This window comes from Corvus hawaiiensis, chromosome 12, assembly GCF_020740725.1.
Source record: "Corvus hawaiiensis isolate bCorHaw1 chromosome 12, bCorHaw1.pri.cur, whole genome shotgun sequence".
NCBI classification, from domain to species: Eukaryota; Metazoa; Chordata; class Aves; order Passeriformes; family Corvidae; genus Corvus; species Corvus hawaiiensis.
Window position 1 is genome coordinate 11,389,246 of NC_063224.1, and position 26,521 is coordinate 11,415,766.

The following is a 26,521-nucleotide window of genomic DNA, read 5'->3' on the forward strand; positions in this document are numbered from 1 at the left end:
TGCTATTAACATTGAAATTATTTTCAAATGGGGGCTAACTCCTGAGCAGGCAGTATGTAAAAGATAGGAACAATTTCAGGAGATATAAATTAAAATGCTTGCTTTCACAGTAAGATATCAAGGGAACAAAAAACTCAAGTAAAATGCAAGCCAAATAATCCACACAAAAGAAAACCTGCCACATTTATGAAAGAAAAATCAATCTCTGCTACAAATTACACAGCTTTCAAAAATGTAAAACTTGTCATCTTTTCTAGCCTAAAGCTACATTCCTAGCTTCATTTATCATGCTTACTCAAATCAGCATTAGAATTCTCCATCTCATCATCCTAAGAAACCCACTAATTTATATTTATTAGCCTTAAGAGTTCCCAAATTCAATCCACTCAACACCTGATGATAAACACTCTATTAGAAATCTGTGTAACCAGGAACTTGAAGAAATTTTTTCAACCTGATAATAAACAAAGAAAACAATACCTCTCCAGATGTAGGAGGCTGTTTGATAGGCGAAGTGCTGGAAATTGCTTTGATCTATCTATATATTTAGAATTAACATAGTACCTAAAAGATGTTGCAAAACCTGAGTGCACAAAACACACAGACATCTGGACAAAAGCCACATGAATTCCAAATGTACTTCAGATTCTCTGGCTTCAAAATCGTACTACTGGCTAACATCTTTACAAGTTCTGCTTCTCTTTCAGTAGTAATGCTTCACTAACACTTCATAAAGTGATGATTTTCTACAAAATGTCTCAAGATAAAATGCTGCTCTGGAAGTTTTACAGGCAACAGTATGTTCAAAGCCACTCAAAAATGCCGAGTTTAGATAATAGCGTTAGTTAAAGCAGGTAAGTAGTTACTGGAGCCAATGGACAGTCTCACAGGGACTCCACTTGCACTTTCTTTGCATTTAACACTGCAGGCCCAAGCACAATTATTTTGCCTGTACTGCAGAAAATAATGTTTCTCGCTCCTTCCTCACAGAATGGCTGAGGTTGGAAGGGACCTCTGGAGATCATGTAGTTCAACCCCCTAGGGCAGGCTGCAAAGGATGGTGTACAGACAGTTCTTGAATAGAAGGAGACTCCAGAAATTCTATGGGCAGCCTGTTCCAGAGCTCTGTCACCCTCACAGTGAAGTAATTTTTCCTCATATTTAGATGGAAGCTCCTGTGTTTCAGTTTGTGCCCCTTGTTCTGTCACTGGGCACCACGGGAATGAGTCTGGCCCGTGCTCTTGACACCTGCACATATTTGTGTGCATTGCCCCTCTGGTGTTTCTATGCAACATGATCCTGTGCAACTGAGAGAACTAAACCAGGCCTTGTATTCTGGAAAAACACCTTTGACAAAAAAAGTGCCAAGTTTCTCTGTACCTGAAGGAGTTTCCCAATTCAGTTCATAGCCTAAACGTTGCATTAACACAACACAAAGTGAAATAGGAGCTTTTTTCTTTACACTGTTTTTTTCCCCATAATTTATTATAGTTTAGGCATATATTGAAGATAACAGCTTTAACAGCCTATAGAATGGGTTGCTGTCTTTAAAAGACAATTCAACATGGGTTTTGTTTCCTCTTTTCTCTGTAATTAGGTACCCCTTCTTCCAGACACTAAAATGGCACAATTACATCAGTACTCTCCCATTAATGAATTGCTTTATAGTTCTTCAGTGTTAACAAGACACCTATTTGCAAACAGTTATTTAGATTATTCAACCACACTTACCCTGCATTATCATTAAAAAAATAATGTCAATTTAACTTATTTTTATCAACTAGTCTCACCTTGCTATTTTACTCCTGCAATTTGACCCAGCCAGAAGCTTTCTTCCGATGCCTGCCATCTGTTAACTGCTTTTTACAAAAATGCTTCTCTTTTGGCACATTTCAAAGACAATTATAGCAGTTATTTAATGTGTGTGCAATTATCTCAGGAAAAAATATATTACTATATTATGACAATCATTTTAACAGCAAGTACTTATTTTTAAAGAGGAAACATACACAAAGAATTGGACAGCCCAATTATTTGACAAGTGATGAAGGTTGAGAGAGACCTTCTCAAGAAAGGTTTAAGAAAAGCATTAGTGATAGCAAAAAGATCCAAAAAATTGGGAAAAAATTTAATTCTACTCAACAGTAATTACTAACAAACTCATAAAGCTTTTAAAACTGTAAAACAATTACTCTGGCACATTTTCACTGTTCTGAATAGCCCAGCAATTTTTGTCTTGCCCTTACTACACAGTTTTATTTTGAAAGCCAAAACAGGGGAAATGAAAATGGAGACAATAAATATTATACTCATCAGTAAATGTGTTACAAATTTATCTCACAAACATGTACTTTCTTTCCCCAACTTACACAATTTGCAATTTTAAAAAATAAAATGTATAAAAGGTTTATATAAAACATATATAATATATACAAAAGCAAGTGCTTCATACATATTCAACTATAAATAAAGCCATTGAAAGATTGCTCTTTTAATGAGTAATATGTTATTGGCAAAAAGCCATAGATTAATACTGAAAACATTTTATATACAGCTATAATTTAGAATTTCATTCCAGGAACTGCACTACTTAGGCTCAGAGATGCTGCCCTGCTCTTCTCATTAACTCTGGGCATTTGACATAGCTTTGCCATGGTCACTCCCACCTGTTTGTGCAGGTTTTTCTCAAATCACAGACATAAAGCAAAAAACCTGCAAAATATTGCACATTGGTCAGTGGAGAGATTGATTTCATTACTTCAGCATGGATGATAAACTTATTATGTGCTGGGAATTCTGCTGCTTCACTGTGGTACAGGATTTAAGTTCCTATGAGGAAGGTAGAAAATGTTCTTGAGGCACAGAAAACTAAATCCAGTGCATACAACTTGCAGAAACGCCTAAAAAGAAACTTCAGACAAAGATTTACATTTGTTAATATGATGTCACCCATAAAATTGACCCTAATTAAAGGAACAATATAAATACAGTGAATATGCTTAATGGGAGCTATACCAGCAGTATTAAACACTTCAGGAAGAATAAGCATTTAGGGCTTTTTTGATCTGTGAGTTGTTCTTAGGGGCATGAAGGTTTTTTTATATACCAAAATTACAAGATATCCAAATTCTTACTGGATACTATGATTTCCAATCATAGAATCATTAAGGTTGGAAAAGACTCCCAAAATCAAGTCCAACCTTCGACTTGATGAAAATATGTGAGGTGATGCAAAGTAGGACAGATTTTGAGATGTGTATTTTATTATGCCCAGTCTCACTGAATATTGTACTGCTTCCCAAGCCACATGCGTATAGCAGCACCATAATTTTAAAATCTTGTATTGTACCAACACTTAGGAGCCATATCCTACAAACTTACTGTGCAAAATAGCCAGTCTCTTCTACAAAGAATTTCTATATAGTATGATCAATTCATTAATTTAAAATATTCCTCATTACAGGCTTACTTAAAATTAACCATACAGAATGTAAGAAATACATTCTACTACTATACTATATCTATACAATATAGTGTGTATATATATATATATATTTATATATACACACACAAATACTATATCCTTGATTTTGATACATCTTCCATAACTGCATATATATCAAGTAGATGTCTGGTTTTAGATCTCACAGCTAGTCAAGAAAGCACATCACTGCTTACTGTGTGTTTCTCTCATAAAAACTTCACAGTCCAAGATTGTATATACAAGTAGAACAGCAACCATTGGCAAGATAAGAGTTTTACAAGTGGAGTAATCCAAGGGATACATGTTTACAATGAATTTAGAATTGTTATAAAAGTGCCATCTGATACCACAGTCAGATATGAATGGCCTGTGACAACTCAGGATGTCTCAGCAGCACGTAAATCTGCACTTGGATCTGGTGAGAGTTAATTCCCTCTCTGATGATATGCTCATATATGAGGTTATGCCATTCTGATATATACAGATGTCCTGGGGTACAACACCACCCAAGCAATCATCTATGAGGTTCAGACTTGGCCAAACTTTCAATAAGGGCAAGACAAATTCTTTCAAAAAAATTACTGTCATCTGTTTCTATAAAAGAAGTGGTAGGACAGCTCCAGGCTTGCAGGCATAAAAACACTTGCATGTTTCAAGTCAGTTGTTACACAAATTCATGAATACACTGAATTGTCAAGTTAGGTGCCAAACTTTAAGTCACAACAAGGAAAAAAATTAATTATGTGATTTCAGAACTAAGACCACCACCTCATCCTATAGCACTTTATATTATTAATGAAATATTATTTTTCATCAGTATATTTTTCATTTTCATATTATTTTTAATCTCAATTCCTCTGCTTTCATGTGCGCAGCCAGAAGACATTAGAACACTTCTTACAAAATAACATACACAGTGAGACAGCTGTAAACTTCTCTTAGGACAGTTTATACTTCAGATTATCTTTCCAACAGTTTATGCTTCACATTATTTTTCCAACAGTTTATATTTCACATTATCTTTTCAACTTCCTGTTTCTTCTAAAGATGTAAAACAACGTTGAAGCCTTTTTTCATCCTTCTGAAAAGCGAATAGATTATTTAGCCTTAGCAAACTCAAACCAGTTATAAGTGGAGTTAAAAGATCAGAAGTCTTGCATCAGTCAAAGCTAAGGCTACATGATTCTTCAGCATTTCTCCACTTTACTTTCTGTTCTCAAACTAACTCTGATGAAAAATGCATGATGTAAAATTAAGGGTGCAATTTATTTACAATTCTAATCTAATTACAGCAGAAAGTGTATTAGCAGCATAAGACAGTCTTTTTAATTCTGCAGCATTATTACACCAAACAGATTGTATTAATTTTTAAATTAACTTTCCATCAAAAGAATAACCATACAAGTGAAAGTGTTATGAGTATGCTTGCTCTCAAATACTGAAACAAGTATTTAATATTCTTCCTTAATTTAAATAACCTCAGTCTAGCTACAGTTAAAGATCTTTGGTTGTCTAATATTGGGTCCATTCCAAGACCTACAGTTCATTAACTATTTCATAAAATAAAGTTATTCTTTCTGGGAAAACCTCAACCATTATCAAACTGAAACTGTTGGGAAAAAAATTAAATTCACTAGTAATTGTTTCTTCAATATGCACTAAAGCCAGTATGAAACACTGTCTTGTTAAAAAATTAAAAGCTTACCTTAACTACTACATATGTAACTTGTCAAAATCCCTTCCTGGCTGACTCCTAGCCTAAAGCCAACCAGTTTCAGGAAGATCAAAACTCCTTCCCCCTTTACCCCACCTTCTTCCTCCCTGGCTAAACTGCACACATTTGTAAAAGCTCTAACAGAACCTACTCATCTTGAACTTGAAATTCTAAAAAGAGATCAAAGAATAGAAGTGCGAATTACAACTAAAGCCCCTCTTGGAATGGTAGTCAGTCAAAAGACAGATCTGAAACACTTCAGTAATTGCCATACTTTTCCATTACTATTCATACTACATACTCCACTGATTTAAAGAGGCTTCTACATTGTTTGCTTCTGTCAATCCCCCATCTGTACATTCCTCAGCAGTTTGACAGCTACCACTTCACAACCAGTTTCTGAAGGAAACATTAAACATCTGTCTGACCAGATAAGGTCAGAATCTAATTTATACAATTTATTGCATACCCCAAAATAATAAAAACCAAACCAAGCAGTTTTATAACCATCTAGTTTCTGGCTGTTTCATTTCAAAGAGGAAAAACATTAAAATTTTAAATACTGCAAAGTTGCTTTGTTTTGACACCATGATAAAAACAAAACCAAACCCCTAAAAGTTTAAAGGCTCTCCACAGATCTCAGAACTTTCCCTCTATTCCTTGTTACAAAGCAAAGTACTAAAATTGATGTCAGTGAGATGTAAGCAAGTCTAAAAAGGTTCTGACAAATACAACACAAAAGTCACAGCACTGCAAAGTTCTATTAGACCTACTATTCATTGCCTGGCTTATATCCCACATGCTCCTCAAAAGTGATCCTAATTCCTGGGTTTCTCGCCCCCCCCCCCCCCTTTCCTGGAACCCATTTCCTCTTCACCCTTCACCCCAAGTATGCTCAGAGACCCCAAGAGCCTCAACACCCCTGTTCCCAACCCCTCGTTCTGCTGCCTGGCAGGGAACGGGGCGCTGCTCCCATGGCAGGACTGCACGCACACACTCCAACAGGATCACTCCTCTGTGAGCTGCTGCACCCTGTGTCTTCAAGTTGCAGAGAACTCTGAGACAAGAGTACCTACTTGGGTGCACTCTCTTTTGTTTTTTTAGGTAGGGAAGGGGAAAGAAAGGAAATCTTTATCAAAACCAACAGATTGCATCTACTGCATCATTCAGTTAATCAAGCTCATCTCAACTGCACTGCTGGATATCCATGTTCCATTAACACTCCACCACAATTTACAGAAAAAGTTTCACTGGTAGGAATTGACAATTACATGGTCCATAAACATACGCAGAAGTTGTGATGGAGAAGCAATCTACTGAACCAAGACCAAAGATTAAGCGTGTTAAGCCCTTATCTCTACGCTGACGATATCAAATTAACAGGGGGAAAAGAAAAATGCTGCATTGTCTCCTTCACAGGCCTGTGTCCTACAAACTAAGTAGAATCAAAAGTCAGTAGCTAAGTTCCTTGCCTTCCTCATATTTTTTTTTTCCCCAGAAAGACAGCATTCTATATTCTCAGGTAGAGAGAATATTGGTAGCAAGAATACAGAAGTAAACCAGTTACAAGAACCTTTTTAAAGCCGTTTTTTTTGAATGTGTATGTTTGATGTCGGAGTTGCTTCTGTTTTGAAATGCACAGATTGAAAATTAGAAAACAATTTTTATGTCATCTTCTCCTCCATGTGGAAGACTCGAATACTTGCAGTAGATGTGCACATTATAGTAAAACAACTGCTGAGTTTTTTGGTTTAGCCAAAAGTTACAAAATCCAACATACACACAGCTTTTTATATGTTTTCTATTATTATTGATCACATCAAAAACAAGAATAGTAAGTGTGTATTTTTAGGCAATGAACATGAGCACAAAGACACAAAGCAAAGGACAGAGCAACAACATAAGCACTGCAATTCTTGCAGGAAATCAGCCATACAAACCTTACCAAAGCTCTTAAGAACATGTTTCTCTAAGTACTTTTCAAGACAATAAGCCATTATATTTGCACCAAAATCATAAATCAGTAAATTTTCTCTGCTGTACTTCAGAAATACAAGCAGCAGAAGGAGCAACACCATTTTATCTGAATAAGATCATGCAAGTCTTGCTTTCTGCAGTGATAAGAAAACAACAGGAGAAAGCAAGGTCTGCATCAACTGGTTAGGTTTTTTTTTTTTCTCCTGAACTAGCTGTTACCTAGACTTCTTCAGGGTCAAGTAACAGCTCAGAGATACAGTTGTCATGCTTTGACTCAAACACCAGTCACTATTATTCATTTCACCTGATCAACTAAATCAAACAGTTCAAACCCCCACTCCCAAATCCCTACATACCTGTCCTTGTAAGGTTGCACGACCTCTACCTTGCAGGTGCTGATTAGAAACTGAAGAATGCCAAGGATGGATCTGAGTTTGAGACTGTGCCCGAACGAGTTCGGATGACGGTGTCACTTGCTGTGGGGTTATGTGGTGTTCTAGGTCAGGCTCTAAAACATGGCTTGTGCTATCCTGAACAAACGCAGAGTCATCGAACTGTGGCAGAAGGTCTTCCTGCAGGAGGTCATCGGGGTCAAGTCCTGTGAATGGTTCACTATGGGTCTCCACTTGATGAAGTAGGTTGTCATCTAAAGATGTAAAACCATTGCTTTCAATAGGGTCAGTGAAATGGCTTATCTGAGAAGCAGAACCAGTGGAAGCTGGAAAATTAATATTCACAGGAGAGAGTTTTGAACTACTAAAGTTGCCCTGAGGATGCGCAGAATGCAACATTTGAAAAGTACTTGAATTCAAAGGTGTATTAGGATTCAACATGTGCTCGGTTGTTTCTTGCTTGGTCCCTGTTTGAGATGTAAAGGCATCGCTTCCAGTGAAGTCAGAGATAGAGTGTGTCTGCTGGCTAGTAGAAAGAGCTGTTGTAGGCTGAAGAAGGCTGGTAGGAGAAATGTGATTATTAGAGTAAGAATACGGAGATGAAAATTGTTGACTATTACTGACAGAACATGGAGTAATAGTTGGGGACTGTCCATCAAAATTTCCTTCTTGATTCCCACAAAAATGTATTGAAGCACTTGCAGTTTGAGAAAACTGTTGAACAGACAGAGGCTGCTGTGAAGTTGATGGATTAGAAACTGAAGGTGGGTGGTTAACACTGACTCTGAGGGAAGTAGACACGTTAACTTCCATGAAGTCTTTTGGCTGACTCAGAGCATCCTGCCCCGTGTTGTTCCTGCTTTGCTGCGGCCGTAGCGAGGCACACTGATGCTGTGGTTCATTAGCCTGAAATAAGGCAAAGTCATGGTGTGCTACAAAGCTTTTGTTTTGCTGCATAGACTGAGAATGTCCTTGGTGAAAAGGGGACCCATTTTGATTTGAAACAGTTGTGGCAGTTTGATGACCCCACATAGGACTACCATCAGCCACATCTGGAAACATCCCATTGGACTGGTTTTGCGGATGAACTGGTGAACAATTGAATTGAGAGTGTGGTGATAAGACATTGTCAGCTGAGCTATTAAAAGACTGATTTACTGAGTGAAGCTTCAGTGAATCATACTGATTCAGCTGATCAAACTCACTCATCTTTTGTTGATTTTGAGCATCTTGCACATGGTTCAGTGAGTCTATGTGCAAAGGTTCAAATTCTGCACCCAAATTCAATTCATCAACAAGTGAAACAGGTCCAGGTTGAACAAAGGCATCATCTGACAAACCTTCTAAGGTCTCACTAAAAAGATTGGCATCATCAAAAAAATCCATCATAGGATCAGTCATCTTGAGAGGTCTGTTCTGCTTTTGCTCTCAACTCCAAATGGAGTCAATTTTGTCTCTCTGCAGTGAACAGAAACAAATGACATCCAGCGGTCACCACCTTATCCAAGGCATGCCAACAGCCATTAGTGCTTCTGATGAAACATTCGTCTTCAAGTGTTAAAGCATCCTGAGGGAGAGGAGTGGGGGGGAAAAAAAGAAAGGAAAAATTTACTTTAATGACTCTCTTCATCCTTCCTTCCCCTTCTCAACACTTTTAAGGATTTTTGATACTTTGTTCATAATATAAACTTTGGCTAAACCACAAATCATATAAGTTATTTTTGCTTATACTTGATGCCCTGTGCAGGGTTTATAATTTTTGTCCCTTATATAAGTATGTTTTAATTGTAATGGTTTCATTTGTTTTATTCACTCAAAGCACAATTTTAGATTCTCCTTGGTCATATTCATTAAAACTACCAAATTGCACCAGAACTGGGTTTTAGTACTCCAGAATTAGAATTTGTTTATAGCAAAGAAACCATATACTACATAAGATGTATATAATAATTCTATGTGTTTAAACAAAAAAACTTGAAAGGTTATAAACTACATTTAAGTCAAAGCTTAATTTCATTAGGAAAAACTGGGATACTTTGTTTCTTCTATTTAAGTTGCATCATGCAAGTTCCCAAGAAACTGTATTTTATTGTACTAAAGACATAACATACTCTTCTTAGAAGGAAAGACAAGAGAATGAATACAATGATACAAAGAAAACCCAAAAAGAACAAGCTTTCATTCAAGGGAGTTTGCACCCCTAGTTTTGAAACATTTGAAACAATTTATTCATAGTAACACTGAGTGATCATCAATTAATTGACTTGCAGGGAGGGATTTAAGGAGAGTAGAAAAGCATGGTCAATTTAACTTTAGCCTAAAAACTCCCACATTTATAGTGTAATCAAACAGAATGGGAAATGAATGAAAAAGTGTGTCTGATAATGTAACTCCCCAGAAAACTGGTAACCATGTAGAATAGGGGAGGGATCACTTTAAATGAGGACCTTCATGGAATAAGCATTTCTTTATCCTGTCGGTACATATGTCTAATTAAAATAAAAAAGGGAAAAAAGGAGGGGGGAGGGAGGGGGAACCAGCCACAACTTATAATTCCTGACCCTTCTACTAAAGCTCACCTTCAATTGCAATTCCTCATTAATGAATTTTCCTAAGAATAAAATTAGTATAGTATCCATCCAGAAATGAACACCCTGTAAATCCGAAATACTCTGTGATGGAAAAGGTTAGTGCTGAACCTACTACGCCCAAAGTACTTTTCAGCAAGCTGATGAAAACCCATGCTGCATATACTCCTAGGCCACTGAAGGTCATGTGACCATAGTCAGACTAAAACCAAACTTAAGTTCACAAAGCTCCTTTAGAGTTTGAGGATATGAAACTTCTGGTCTGTACAGAGAAAGGACAGATGGATCCTGTTATCATCCTGAGAGACACCGATCAAGTATGGATTGATGTGTCAGTGAGCAAGAGAACAAGCACGATAAAAAAGAAGTGACAGAAGCTTAGGGAGATGACACCTTAGCGCAGCAAAGCAGCTGTGGATCCCAGATTATACATGGGAAAATTATTGCTTAAAGTTGAGATCTCCTAAAGTCCCAAGATAAAGAAAGCATTAATATAAATTAGACCTTATTATCTTCTAACACTGATTAACTTGTCTATTTATGATTAAATGCAACACAATGATGACTTTCCCAATATGGAACACCTTCCAACAGATGACAAACAGCAGGATCCAGGTAGAAGGTCTGGCATGGGTTATAACATTGCTAATATAATGATATCTCATCGTAGTTTATCTCAACTCAAAAGATAAGTCAGGAGAGAGCTATTTTAGCTCAGAAGAAAACCAATGCAGATTAAGTACAAAGAAGAAATATTGTAGACACAGAACAAATGCAATTCAAGAAACCCCACCTGAGGAAAGACAAGATGGAAATTATGGTAGCCATGGGTAAAATGTCATGTTCCAGGCTATCAAGGACTACTGATAAAAATCTCAAATTTGAAGCCTGTATCAGTAAGTTTACATACTGAGTCTGATCAATTTTTGGTAACCGGGAAAAATAGAGGGGAAAAAGAGATATTTCTTCCATCTTTTGCAATATAGATCCAAAGGATGTACAATTATTAACTAGTATACATGCTCTTAACTATAGAAGCCTAGAACTAACTACCCAACAGGACTAAAACAACCCCATATTAAACAAACACCAGAATCTCTTCATGTTTTACTGACTGTGTCCCTTTACAGTAAGGAAAGGGAAAAAAGCCTGCAGAACAGCTGGAATCACTGCAGCACACTCAGAGCTGGCCTCACAGAAATTTACTTCTTGGCTCAAAAACCAAGAAACACTTTCCATCTTAGTTTTTCCTACTTTCTTTCAGCATAAGGAAAACAAAAGAGGAAATCATGAACAAATAACATGAACTCTCCTTTTAAAATGCAAAGGTTTTATAAAACAAATAAATGTTAGCAGGTATAAATAGGAAATATAATCTGAAGATGTCAGCTTCACTTCAAGGATCCAAGCAAGCTGGGTAAGCACAGATGAACTTCCAAACTGAGAAATCTGAAGGCTACGTACATGAGAAACCTCTCCCAGCTAGTTAGACCAATGGAAACTTACTAAGAAGAAAGCTTCTATGTAAAGAGGAGATTGTGAAGTGACAAAAAAACAAACAAACAAACAAAACCCCAACAACCCAAACCTCTTTTGTAAAGAATACCACTATAGATAGCCTGAACACAACTCTGTTGCAAAGAGAACTTGCGTTTTGACCAGGGAAGTACTTTTACCCAGTCTTCAAGGAAACTTAATGTCTGTCTTATACCAGAAGAAAAAGAAAACAAGATTTATTTTACAGAATATATCAAAAAAAGACTGAACTCATACAAAAACATAAGGCAATGGATATCAAATTTCACTCTCAAAACATGAAGTGGGGGTAGCAGTAAAAGGAATATAATAAAAATTTTGGATGCATTTTATTTCATATATTTATTTAATTGCATTTTTGGCTACTTTTGCTGAAGTGACAACAGAAATGAAGCTACTCTAGTTATAGGCAAGTAAATCAGGTGGAGCTTAAGCACATTACCATGATATCCACTATTTCACACTTTGATACACAGGTAGCACTGCTTCATGTGACTGATGTGCAACAGTACCAAAGATAAGAGCAATCAGTGACTTTGGTAGCTATTTCGAAAGAAGTTAAAATGATGGCTATCCAGACAAATAACAGAAGCCATCTCAGAGAGAAGGTAGGGACAAATTAGCAACCACAAGGAATTAAAACAAGTCATAAAAACATGACATAATAGAAATCCAGACTACAGGAAAAGGACACAGAAGGGGTAAACACAGAGCCATAACTAGGGAAGAGTTTTACATTATATGGATGCAAAGGGTTTAGTTTGGGGGACTTTTTAGGGAAACAATGCAACCAGGCATTACAAACAAGAAATCTGCCAAAGAGACTGAAAAAAATCACTGTATTTGCTAAATTCTATGTAACTTGCAACAGCATGACAGCTTTGTGACTTGCTATGATTTGCCCATCTATTAGCAGATGGAATACTGTGTCAAAAGAGGTGCAATACACCATGGTAAAACCCAGATACTCAAAAAACTGATAACTTCTGCACAATATTTAGAAATGAAACATTCCCTTCCCAATATTAAAAGACAATTACACTATCATTACTTGTCAGATTTTAACTAAAGCTTTGGCCAAGTTCAAAAGGCTGAGTTAATTAAATAATACAGAAGTTACTTCCTGCTGATCCGCCAATATAAATGATGTTCTATCATAGATTTAAAGATCAATGTACATGTTAAATTTAAAAGGACTAGAGGGACATAATTTCCTCAAAACCCCAGTAATACAGAAGACTAAAAAAGAACGTTTAGTAGATCTAAACTCTTTTATTCCCTAACTGAAAACACTTCTACCATTCTCAGCCATGTCTGCCTTCACTAGAGCAAAACCATCCCAAAGAGAAAGTGTAGCACAGAACTCTCTGCAGTAACACAACATGGTATCAAAAAGTCCCACAGCATATACTTAGGCTACTTACTATACTTCTTTACCAGATCCATGTTAACATTAGTTTTTAACTCAAGGTAAATTTATGAAGCCTCAAAATGGTATTTCAGTAAGCTGTACTTATTATATGGAGAGAAGACAAAATAACAAATTCTGTAATGTATGAAGTAAACCTAGCTGTTTTCTTTAGAGACCTACAAAAATTAAAAATACCAGCAGCTTTCTGAAAAAATGATATTTTCTAGAGAGTCTTTTGTGGTTGGTTTTTTTTTTTTTCCTACTGTTTTGAAGTGCAGGTGTGTATAATCCCACAAAACTTCTTCAGACAGAGTAAGGTTTATGTTGTTGAGAAAAGGTGGTGGTGTTTGTTGTGATTGCACAAAATTCAGACCCTTTGCTTTGGTTGCATTCCAGGTTAGAATCACTTTCTTCCCAAAACTGCAAATTTAAAAGATGTATGGCAAGATGCATCATTAAAGCCTATAGTACTGTATATATCAGAAAATTACTCTTAAATCACAGATCAATTTATAAATTCTTTACCTGTATACCACTGTTTATCTGTAATACTAAGAGTTAGTGATTTAATTAGAGCATTAATACTTAGATATATGAATTCCAAAGTTTAATTATTAGCTTGGGTTGAAGTTAAGAGCTAGCACAGGCACTTAATGAACCCTATACTGTAAAAGTTCCTGATAAACCTTTAAGACAAAAATAAGTTGCTGAGATCTTCTAAATAAAAATATATCTTTAATAAAATGTCCCATGTCAAAATAAAAAATACTCTTACCCATGAATATAGAACACATCTCTTTAATGAAGAGTTAAGAAGCTCAGAGATGTGTTTTAAATCCAGATGGATACCTCATCATCAGAGACCTGAAAATGAAGCATGTTAAACAAGTCACACAATAACCAACTTCAGGAGTGTACACTCAAATGCTATACCTGCAACTCAAAAACTCACTAGATATCATAAATCCAAGAACACCAGAATTAATACACAATCACTAGTAGCTTTTTTAAGTGTCTGGTATATAGGTACACATTCATTTTGGAAGACCACTAAAAATAACCCAAGTCTACAAACTTCTAAGGGTGAAGGGTAGTTTGTGCCACAATACTAAAAGGTTTAGGGTAACTTTAAGGCACAATATAAGTACTCAAAAAAAACAACAACAAAACAAAAAGTTTTGAGGTTAGGTTTTAAACCTGTCAGTCTGAGAAGCCCTGTACATGTCTTTTAACAGCAGTGTGCTGTTCCACACTGACAGATAGACTTCAATGGGAACTGACACTGCCTTTCCGGGAGAGAATGCCTGCCTGACAGCTTTATCCTATTCCTTGCCTTGACAGTAGGTAGAGGAGCTCAATTGGAAGAGTTTCTCTTTTAATCTGAAAGAGGCTTCAAAACATTACAAAGTTTAAGGGAAAATGTGCATGGGGGGTGGGGTGGTTCTAGGGCCTCTGTGTAAAAGCCTCAAAGCACACAAATCTATTCTCTAACATTAAAAGACAGACAGTCTGTATAGGAACTGATATTCTACACCAGTGTGTTTTTCCATTTCAAAAATGATTATTGTGTCCAAGGCACCAAACATCCTCCAGTTCCAATACAGAGATTCTTCTTTCCCTAAATATAGTTTTGTGATGCCAAACACCTTTGCAGAACTATTAACACAGTTCAAACTTAAACTTTGTTAGAAGATAGCATAGAATCTATTACTGTATTGAGAAGCAGATTTTTATACAATTATTTCCTCTCCCTACATCTTTGAATGCTGTAACATATGTGGAAGATACAAATTGGTTATAGCAGTACCAAATCCTGCAATGTTCCAGAAAAAAAAAAATTATCGGGTACTAATTTGGTACATAAATTACTACCTTTAACCTCCTTTTATTATTCAGTAACTTTCCAAGACTTATTCCAAGGTTGCTAAACTAAAATGTCTCTGCTCTGTAATAATGGGGACACTTAACGCAGAGAGGTATTTTTCTAAAATTCATATGAGGTAAGCATGTACCCAAACACACATGTAGGGGAAAGTTGCTAAAATACATCCATCTTTGTTTACCATCTATGTGAAGGGATATGAATTTTGTATCAAAACAGCAAGAAAACTTGCTCTAGATGTTCTGTTTTTCTGTACTGGAAATCCCATAATACAAATAGAGCTCCTGTCATGCACAAGTCCTCTTCACATCCAGAAATTAGAATAGAGTTTGAAACTATTTAACTGTCTGGTTCTATGCAACATTTTAATCTATTTTTTTGTTCCTAAATCTCTGCTTATTTGAAAGTTCTTTGTTGGCTAAATAAAGTTAAAGCATAAAGGTTTTACAATATGTTAACTAACTGAATAGAGGCATTCAAAAATTTATTATTTGAAAAAAGAAAAATTGAAAACTTGCTATCAAGTAATTTATCCTACCTGTAAGAGTTCAACAGTAAAAAAAGAAATCTAATTCACCTATATCTACCATATAAGACAAATGCTATTTAAAGTTCTGTTTTGGCTATCCAAAACACCTGTGTATCCTTCTTCAACTAGATTGTTCTTGAATCCTAAAAATAAAGAGAAAAAAAGATGTTTCTTACTCTTTAGGACAGTGTCCACTTGCTTGAACAGCTTCCAATATGGAGACAATTGTGGAATACTTAAAAGTTTGAAAAATCCTACATTGAAAAGAAGAAGAAAAAAAAAATAACTAGATATACATTTACCAGGTCTGCAATACATTATTCTAAGTATGAAATACAACAAATACGTCAGACAGCAGAAGATTCACTAATGATTATACAAAGTACCAAAGAGAAATCCACACAAAAGGAACTTAGAGCTTTCATAAGTTCCAAAATGGGATCTACCTCCACAGATTCTCACATAAGTTATATTGCATGTGAACTTTTAAATACACATATATATACATATGTATCTGTTAAGTGTGATGTGTTAAAAAGATTATTCTGTAAAGATGCCTTCTTTGGGAGAAGGTCTTAATCCTTGCTTTTGAATCTTGAATTGGTAAAATTAACTGATATACAGTCAAAGTTACATTTCATTAAATAGATCCAGAACTGTGTTTGTTATAAGCATGCCCAGATCCATATTGAACCATCTTAGAAAGTTTTTAAAAAATTATCTTTCACAGTCCAACTAATATAGTATCTTCCTAAAATACTGAAAGAAAAATACACATTTCCCTAAGTACACGATTCCCTTATGTTCCTTGATGAATTTCTAAAGCATTACTATTACTAATAAAAAAATGTGAACAACAGTATTTTGGCTATTTCTCTAAATATATGCAGGGAGGGCTCAGAGCAGGGACCAGGCTCTGCTCAGTGGTGCCCAGCAATGGGACAAGGGGAACGAGCGGTGATGCCCAGGAAGTTCCACCTGAACACGAGGAAGGACTTCTTTCCTGTGCAGTGCCCAAGTACTGAACAGATTGGCCAGAGGCTGTGGAGTCTCCCTCACTTGGGATATTCCAGAACTGTCTGGACACAATCCTGTGCCCTGTGCTCCGGGATGGCCCTGCCTGAGCTGGGTGGTTGGACGAGATGATCCCACTGTGGTCCCTTCCAACCTGACCTATTCTGTGAATCTGTAATTCTTATTTTGGACACTAAACCACAGATTTTTATACACGTCAGTGTAACAGGAAATAAACACTTCACTTCAATTAGTTGAGAATAGCTCCCCAAACTTCTGGTTTTTAAAATGTCATGTAAATTTTAATAAATCAGTTTAGTTTTACACAACATCCTTGTGTGCTTTTATGTCTTCAGTTTTGGCAAATACCTTTAGAAAATTTAACAGCAGTTGAAGACACTATTTTCAACTACCTTTTTCACCTTTCTGCCAAAGGTTATTGCCCTCAACGCACACCTGCAGAACAAAACACGTAGGTGTGCATCTGCTGCTTCAGTATATAGTCTCCCATAAGTTTTAACTCTTCCTCTTGTTTGTTTAACAAACCCATTAGACTTTGCATTAAAACGGCAGATTTTGTCATTTATATTTTGTGTACGTTAATTACAATAAAGGGACAATGATAATACAGCGAATAACAACATCTTAATCTGCTACTATTGATAGGGATCTAGAAAGATACCAAGAGGTTGGAATATCTTTTTGCAAAGAACAAAGTTTATCCCCAAGTCAGGTGAAAATAGCTGTTGAGAAGTTCAGGCATTTGGCCACCAAACTACTGAAGGAATCCATATTAGTAATGAGTACTGCTCTTAAAACACTGCAATTTTGTTTCTCTAAAGTGTACCTGTGGAGATTCTCATAAATTTCAGGACTTCAGTGATTTCCTTCTTGTATTTCTAATACAGAAAACAAAAATTTCCCATGTTTTGTTTTAATACCACTACACTCAACTTTTTTCTTTTTAGTATATCTGCATAAAATACAAATGTCTCTTTTGGAACTTTAGTTGTCAAAAGAGTAACATATTCAGTGTAATGTATTTATAGTTTGCAGTTTACCTCTGATCACTAGAAAGAGTTACACAAACTTCCTTGTAAATTTAGAAAGAAAATCCTCTGGTGCTGCTGAGATTTCAGATGTAAGCATTACAGGCTTTCTATAGTTTTGTCATCAATTTCAGCGTTACACCTTAAATTAGACCTACAACATATGTTTCTGGATTCTGGTATCTTTCCTCAGGAACATTTAGGCCATTTTAAGATTTAGAAAAACATTTGCATTAAAAGTCAGAAAAAAACCCCTTTTCATTTTCACGTGTGCCCTAAACCAAGATTTCATTACAAAACATCAGAGACAGAAGACTTCAGAGCACAGCCCTCTTTCAATTCACAATCTGATAATACACTATCTTCCAATAATTCTCATGTTCTAGCCTGATAAGCATCTGTGTGCACTACTACAAGTTTATAACCTGGAAGTACCAACTAGAACAATGCAAAGGATTGTGCCTGTTTTACAGATTCCTATGGATCCTGATTGATGAGTACAGACAGCAGCTGTGAAGACTTGACATTGACAGAAATCTGCATTGGGAAAAAAAAGAGTACAATTTCAAGTCTTGACACTGCCAGATTAGGATATGCCAGTACTTTACTGAACAAAACAGGTTCAGACATCCCACTCCACACCACATTTACCAGCATAAGGAGTTTCATCTATATCACAAGTCTGCCCCATTCAGAGGAAGGCTGCCTACAAGTTTTCTGTTGTTTTGTTTTTTGGGGTTTTTTAAAACTGTATATAAGGAGATTTGATAAGAAAGTTTCCTAAAAGAGTTCCTCTCAGGCACATGTTAAGCGAGACACTCCAAGTTCGCAATTTATTCAGTATACTCTTCTTAAATTAGGAAATCAATTAAAACTAATAACTCAAGCAAAACATCATTTTGCATCTTGTCTCAGTTTCCAGCACAGTCAGGACATATTCCTGAATTTACCTGCAACAGACAGAGACTCCAGACAACTTTCACTGTGACATCAATACTTTGGCACAAGAATCTGACAGTCAAAATGGACTTTAAAAAAACTTCCCCAGTTAAATGGGACAATACTCACCTGTTTATCAAGAGTATTTATGAATTAGTTCTTACGAACTTGCCTAAAAACCTGCCTCTGAAGCTAAACTTTAGTTTAGCTTCTGAAAAACAGCAAAAAAATACTTTGAAGAACTACATGCTGAAACCAGCAACACCATATTACATGGACTCAAGCCTATTGTCGTACCTAACACTGTTTTTAACGTAGGTGGAAGCCATAACTACAGTAGCTTTACTACAGGGTAATTGAAAGCAAAAATATATTGTATTGAATTCTCGGATTTCCAATAACATATGGAATATCAGATGGGCAGACTTTCATGGCATTACATAAATGAAATATTTCTGAAATTAAAAGTTTCTTCATTAGGGTGTTCAGTATCAAATGTAATAAAACCATTTCTTTTCAAAAGCCATTTACAGAGCAAATTTTGGAGGAATTCCTGAATTTTAGTGACCAGCATAAAAGAGTGAACAAACCTTTTATACTGCTCATGCGGCACAAGGAAAAGTGCCCAAGAAAACACTGCAGACGGAAACAATTTGGTAACCAGAGTTACATTTTCTAATATGACTCAGATAAAGAACAAAGTCAAAATTGCCATTTGTCTCCAGAAAAAGGATGGGAACATTTTTCCATCTTCCTGCAAATTCTAACTGTTGATTTAAGATTAAAACAAAAATATGTATCACTTACAAAGAGAAAGACACATGTACACTGCCAGCCTACAGACATTAATATTTGGCAGTGCCTGGCTAATCTGTATGAATGAACCTGAAGATTTCAACACATCTGCTTACTGGCAGATGCCATACCTTACCAATGTATTTCTACTGAACTCTGACTTTTAAAAAAAATGCTTCCTACTTTGTAACATTTTTCTTGCAGCTTAGAAAGTGAATGTAATGTAAAGTCAGCACTGAAAGTGGAACTTGGATCCAAGGTGCTTCCAAAAGTAGCCTTTTACTTGATCACTAAAGCTCATGCTAAGAGGTAACAGAGTATACATCTGAATTCTATTACATACACATTTTGAAAGTACTCTTACGGTTCTAGTGTTTCTAAAGATAAATCTTCATTAACCACACTGTTAAAGATTATTTAGACTTGGTCTTCTGCAAGTTTTCAATGCTGCATTTACTCAAAAACATGGTCATTGTAAACCACATTATACATTTTCTTGTAACACTTCTAGAAAAAAAAATACTGCTTAAAAAACGATCTCCCCTCCCTGCACTGCTGTAAATAAGAAAGTCCTGTGGTCAGCCTGTTTGACTTTTGTCCAGCTCACTCTCGCATTTATGAACTGGTCAGACAGATTAAATATGAGAATCTTGCTATTCCTTCAGCAAAAGCAAAAGCTGCAAATGCTTTTCAGTTGCTGTTTTATCAGCAAAATAATCACTTCCTAGTATTTTTCTTTTGCTGAAAGGGAAAGAGAATACTTCAACAATATAATAATGTTAACTATCAATTCTTGAAGGTTTGACTAAACAAAAAGCTGGTTTCTCCATCATCCATTCCTGTGTACACAGATACCCTGCGTTCCTGAGGCACCACTTCTGACTACAGGAAGAGCACTGGGAAATAGAACGAGGACACTAAGGGAGCCCAAGTAAGTGTGAGATTTCAAAGTCTTCATTAAGCTTACAGCTAACATGGTTTGGTAGAGCCAAGACCATTAAAAGGACAACTCTGGATAGGTTGGTGGAAGAATATAAAGTATTGACAAAATTATATGGGTTAGGAAATAATCTGGGTGTGAAGGGTTACCAGACTTCAGTTAAACACAAAAATGTTTCAACTGGATGATTTCTAAACACAAGTACCAAGCATTACTGAGAATTCAGTTCATATATAATGGTGGAAAGAAGGAGAATACCGCAATCCAGTGATGAATAGGATGTGCCATTTGACTCCACCCTAAATTGTATGAAAAGTATCAAAGAAATACGATGATGCAGGTATTTGGGCACTTCTTTCTACGAGACTGATATAGAAGAAGAAAAAAGCACTGTAAAGAATCTGAACCCATAAAATATATAATTGTCCAGCTTACCTGTACTTCTGAAATGTCTGAAGGATACATATACCATAAATATATGGAATATTTTTACTGTAAGATACATTAAAAAAAACCACCTTAAAACTAACCCTATAAACCAAGTGAGAACAAATGTGCATCTACTTACTTCATGGGTTCCACAAAAAAGGCAATTTTAAAGCATGTCAATCTTTTGGGTTTAATCTGTCTGCATCATTAACTTATCTCACTCATAAAAGGAAACAAATGAAAATTCCCTGATTTAGGGTCTCTATAGTCTCTCAGTAGTGGTTCATGTCATACATCTTTTAGATGACACTAAGAATACTTTTTAAAACCACACTCTGCTTTCATCAACATTTTTCCATGACTGAACTCTTCGACTAATCTTCAGGAGCATTTAGCACATGCAGCTCATGTGAAATGAGAAGGTGCTGAGATTCCTCTAAATTCTTGAGGAACTGTAAGACTTTAAATTCCACTTCTTTTTACAGAAAAAATGATAGCCTTGCTCTGAGTGGCGTGAATTAGCATAGCTTCATCATGAAAAGCAGCATAAAGTTGTATAAATAGAACTATTTGGTTAAATACAAACAAGCAAGTTAGCACAAGGTAAACCAGCACAGATGCACTGTAACTACTTAGGTGCCTGCCCTTATCATCTTCTAAATACAAAGTAAATTGATGCTTACTCACTAACAGGGAAAGAAAAAAAGCTCCTTCATATTTACTTTAAGGTTAGAGAGTTCACAATGGCCATTAACCACAGAGCTGTTGATATCTAAGCTGACATCCTACTTTACTTCCCACTAACTTCTCCATGTGCCAAGGGCCTGGCACACTGATCCCTGAATAGGTTAACATTCAAAAACACGTGTATTAATTTTTGCTCTTTGGTTTACACAATCTGGGCATTGAAGTCCGTGGCACTTTGGAAGTCTCATCTGACAGATGCAGGAAGAATGAAAAAGTCATTATTAGTTACAGGTGTAAGGCGCTGAAGGTGTGTAAAAACTACTCAGTGCTACTCTTTCCTTAATAGTTCACAAAGTCTAAGATAGGAATAATCGTTGATTTTAGAATATTTACCTTGTGAAACTAACAGAAAGTTGATCTGTGCAACAAAACGTTAAAATTCAGGGACAGGATAAAAATCCAGATTTTGCTCAAAAATGATGGAATATTAATATTCTGCTTTGAATTATAAACATATTTATAACTGCATGCAAATGATTACATGTAAAACAAGGTGAAATAATTTTTCTACCTCACACCTGCCAATTGGGAACTTGGTGTCAAATGATCCAGGTTTAAAAAGAGTTGCAATGATCTCTTAGGACTGACGGGCCTAGCTCTCCTGAGAGAGGAGGGTTACTCTTTAAGGCTACTTTTTAAAGTCTCAAAAAATACCCAAGAGAACTAGAAACCCTATCCTGCCACAGAAATTGTTACTTTGTCCCCCATGAGCATGAATTGTAACACAGAAGGGTTCAGCTGTCTTCAACATAATGGCAGGAGACCAAGCCGTATCTTCTCACACTGATGAAGTTAAATGGCTTTCACGAACTGAAGGAAGTTCTCAGCTGCTAAAGATTCAAGGCACTTAGGATGCAACAGTGAGGAGACCAAACCATTTCTTGCAAACTGAAAGCGTCTGCATCAACCTTGTTGTCACAGCTATCCAACAAAAAAGAGAGAATTCAAAATCCTTTCCACCTGGTTTTCATCCCCGTTCACAAAAATTTGTGTGTAAAGAAGGAATGAAGAGGTTTTAACCTTTTGCTGTGTTAAAGCCTCATTGGGAAATGTGACAATTTCTCCACTTCACTAGAATAAAGATGCATGCCACCTATCCACCCAGTGCCATCTACCCACAGTACCGAGCTGGCCTCAGAATCCTAATCCTCTCCTTGTCATCCCCGGAGGAGGTCAGCTTGCAGCCCCTATCTGGAAAACGCCAGTCCATAAATTCCAGCCCTGCAGTTTGACAGCCAAATCCCCTTTTAAGCCTCCACCCATGCAGCAGGAGCCTGTGGCCATGCACCACCAGCTCTCCTCACCTCAGCAATCTTGCAGCCCAGGAGAGCAGACTGCATGCCCATCTCCATCTCTCCCAGACACACCTCACCTCGTGTCAACCCTCCCCTGCCATCTTCCTTTCCCCTGCTCCCACGTTTCCTGGTGTGGTCGATGCAAGCCAGTGGGCTGCCAAACTCAGCTCCTCTTTTCCTTACTGCTTCCCTTGCCCTGGGAAATGATTTTAATTTCTCCCTCTGCCCACCTCTATTATCTTGTGTGATGAGAAGCCAGGTCTGCCATGCCCACTGTTCTGCTTGGGAGGGTCTGCATCCCTTCCCTGCCTCACAGTACCTTCCTAAACGACACAAGGTGGCCGGGGACATCCTTGCCCTCCCTATCTTCCTCCACTCAACCCTTTTCTGTCCCTGCCACCTCCTCGGTGGGGGAGAGGGACATGCAGCCTTTTCCTCTGACTCCCCTAAGGAGACCAGCCCTCTTCCCTTCGCCCTGCCATCTTCTTACCTGGAAGAGGGCGGGACGTTCAGGCTCTCCCCCCACCCCGCTACTCCGGGAAGGCCCAATTCCTCCCCCCAAACTTCGCCCCCACCCCCGGCCACCTCTGGGCGCCGTGGCGGGGCCGCGGGTGGCGGGGACCACATCCCTGGGCGCCCCCGCCGCCTCCATCCTGCCCGCTCCACCCGCGCCGCCCCCGGGAAAAGCCTCGCCTCGCCGCCGCCCCCCTTCCTCCTCCCACCTCCGCCGGCGAGGTGCGAGGGGCCGGCGCGGAGCCCCGCGCCCGGCGGTGTCGGCGAGGGGCGGAAGCGGGCGGGGGCGGCGGCGGGGAGAGCCCGGGTGCCGAGCAGGCCGCGCCGCGCCGACCCCGGCGGCAGCAGGGGCGGGCAGGGCCGGCGGGGCCGTCCGGTGTCTCCGGCACCTGGACCGCGGCCTGCCCGTCCCTCCGCACGTACTCACCGCCCGGTTCGCCATTACGGAGCCGCCGCCGCTGCCCGGCAGGAGGCGGCGATACCCCGCGCCTGTGACAGCTCCGCGCCGGGGCGGCCGCGGGCGGGCGCGGCGGCGGCTTCCCCTCCCCCCCGCGGGGATTCCCCCCGTGTCCCCCCCCCCCCCCCCGGGAGCCGGCGGGCGAGGGCGGCACTCACCGTGCGGTGTCGCAGGCCGGCGGGCGGCGCGGGCGGTGCTCGGCGCTGTCCCCGCGCCTCTCCCCGCTCCTCCCCGCGGGCGCTGCGCGGGAGGGGCCCCGCGCGGGGGGGGGGGGAGGAGGGGGGGGGGGCGAAGTTTCACTCGCTCCGCGCCGCGACCCCACCGGCCCCAGCGAACCCGCGGGGACGGGCTGGGGGGCGCATTTGCATATTTGTCACCCCCGCGCTGATTGGCCGCCCGCGCGGGGGCCGCCGCCGCGCGCTGACACGGCGGCTCGGAGAGGGAGGGAGGGAGGGAGCGGCGTGAGGGGAGGAAGAGGCGGGCGGAGCGGGGACGGGGCGCGGGAAGGGGCGTGCGCGGGGCGGGGATGCGCGGGGGGCGGAGAGGGGAGCCGGGAGCGTGCGAATTTCCTTCCCGAGACACCTTCTCCCTCCCGCCGCAGCCCCCACGGGAGGAGCCGCCCTGGTGGGGCGGGGGCGGGCGGCGCGGAGCCGATGAAATGGTGCGCGCGGCGGGCTGGGTATATCCAATATGGCCCCTGTGCCGGGAGAAGCCAATCCCGGGCGCGGTTACTCCGGAGGCTCCGGCGGAGGCCGGGCCGGGATGCGGGGCAGGCCCGTGGCGGCGGAGGGGGGAGCGGGGATTTTCCCTGGGAAAGGGAAACTTGGCGCTCCAGCGCGTTTTCGCGAGGCGCTCACGCAGCCGCTGTGGGCGCCCCGGTCGTGCTTCGGGAAGAACGCGCTCAGCAGCGGGAATGCCGCCTTCGCTCTAGGAAATCGCGGGGGCGCGTTTGACACCGACACTGGGGATGCTGCTTGTTAGCCAAGGCTCTCCCTCCCTTCCGGCGGAGCCTGTGGGCTGGCAGCTCAGTTCATCTGACCCACCAGGTCTTCCATTGAAAGCCAAGTGCTTGCAGGGAGAGCAAGGGAAATTCCCGCCTGTCAAAGGAAAAGGTGGATGCCAGGCAGGACGAGCGTAGCCTCAGGTACACCATATCAAGCCACTTTGGGATACATTTCTTGAACATGCTAAAAGGGCACATACATTCCTACAAAATTAACTATAAGCTTTTTCTTTTACGTAATACTTTTCCAAACATATTAAAATTAAGCGCATTTATCCCCAAGTATTGATTTCAAGATGAAAATTCAGAAGTAACCATTGCCAAAACCACTTCAATATTATCTGAAATAACTTTTATTTTTGAAGTGTCAAGCTACAAAGCTGTTACAGGAGTCGTTTGCCTGTAGCAGGACAGCAGAGCAAAAAGCTCGAGGAGGGAGTTTGTAGCATGGCTGAAATGAGAAACCTTGTTGGGTCTTGCCTGCAGCTTTACTTATGGTGCCAAATAAATAGAGAAAAAAAAAAAAAAAAAAAGAAGAAGAAACACTTTACGTGGGCAGTTACATAGCTCTTGTGAGTTGACCTAAAGACTGAATTAAGAATTCCAGGAATATAAGAAAATTCTCAGTCAGAGTTATCTATGCTTGGGTATTGTGCCTGTGAGGACCGCATGCATAGAGGCAATCAGAAATCTCACCCTAAGTCTTCCCTTCCTTGCTGGCAGGGAACTAGGGATATGCTTCTGGTTCTCTCCAACCTGTTGCTTCTAGGGTTAGGATATAATTTAAGATAAATTTTATCATTATACCAAGAGTCAGATTTGTTGTGTATCTTATATGCTTAATTATATATTGTAACTCATTAATTGATTTCAGAGTTTCTAAATAGTTTCTCTATTGAGATTCTGTACCTACAAGCATAAGGTAGGTTCTTGCTCGGCATTAGTTTAGAGGACAAGCCTTTAAGCAAGCTGCTTCAATGTTTTAGCTTTACAGTACCTTTATTTTTCTCCCTATCTGTCAAATCCTTCATCATAAAAACTTTAATTTTCCTCTCAGACTATTCAGAAGACTACTGTTAATATTTATGCTAAACTTTCTGTGTTACTCTCTTCTTTTAGCCAGCCCTATAGATTTTTTCTTCCTAATTTTCTTTTCTCTCACTAGCAATTGAGAAAAACTTCAAAAAATAAATATAGTTGTTGGGGGTTTTTTTTAAGTCCTAATGGCTTCTAAATCAAAACCTTTATGTCTTTGCTCCTGTAGCTCCCATAGAGAAATAAGCAAGTACTTCAATGGAAAAAAGGTAGCCTTCACCCTTTTATTACAATTAGCCAGCCAATGGTAGTGCTTCCTTAATAAAGCTATCAACACCAGTGTAACATTGTGAAGTGCTCTCAGCTCTGGATAGTGTGAATGGCAGTGTCATAAGTTGAGAGCACAAGCTTAGAATCATAAATCACATGAACGACTGAAAATAGGATCATGTGACTGGTTATTCTGCTGCTCAAAAGGACGTTGCAACTCATGAGCATTTAATGTTTAGATGGCTCCTTTTAAAAGTTAGAAAACAGATTGCATAAATGTACAGAATTAAATGGTGATTTTTTTTTCTAGGCTTCATTTTCTTAAACACATTACTGTCTCATCAGTTTTGGAGATGGCTTTTACACAGTGTTAATTTTTATTTCCATCAAAGCTTCTTACATTTTACATTACCACCCTGAAATCCTACTATTGTTTCAAGCAATCATAATTTTAACAGGTTTTATGTATTTTATGGTATCTTTATTTTCTCAGCAGCACTGCTTCACAAGGTAATTATATTG

At 39.0% G+C, this 26,521-nt stretch overlaps 1 protein-coding gene across 7 annotated transcripts in view; it reads right to left on the reverse strand.

Annotated features, from left to right (window-relative positions):
• Positions 1 to 23,944, reverse strand: part of CHD9 (chromodomain helicase DNA binding protein 9) — an 87,221-nt gene extending 63,277 nt beyond the window's left edge. For 5 of the 7 annotated variants that reach the window (XM_048317121.1, XM_048317117.1, XM_048317120.1 and 2 more), the window contains exons 1-4: positions 23,850 to 23,944; positions 15,690 to 15,767; positions 13,878 to 13,966; positions 7,532 to 9,134 (exon numbers count right to left, since the gene is read on the reverse strand). In XM_048317121.1, coding sequence (XP_048173078.1) covers positions 7,532 to 8,968 — 1,437 coding nt within the window. In that variant the 5' untranslated portion in view covers positions 8,969 to 9,134; positions 13,878 to 13,966; positions 15,690 to 15,767; positions 23,850 to 23,944. Of the gene's footprint in view, positions 1 to 7,531; positions 9,135 to 13,877; positions 13,967 to 15,689; positions 15,785 to 23,661; positions 23,680 to 23,849 lie in introns of those variants that run through there. The other 2 variants (XM_048317115.1, XM_048317116.1) reach the window with 2 other exon arrangements.
• Positions 23,945 to 26,521: the final 2,577 nt, after the last annotated feature.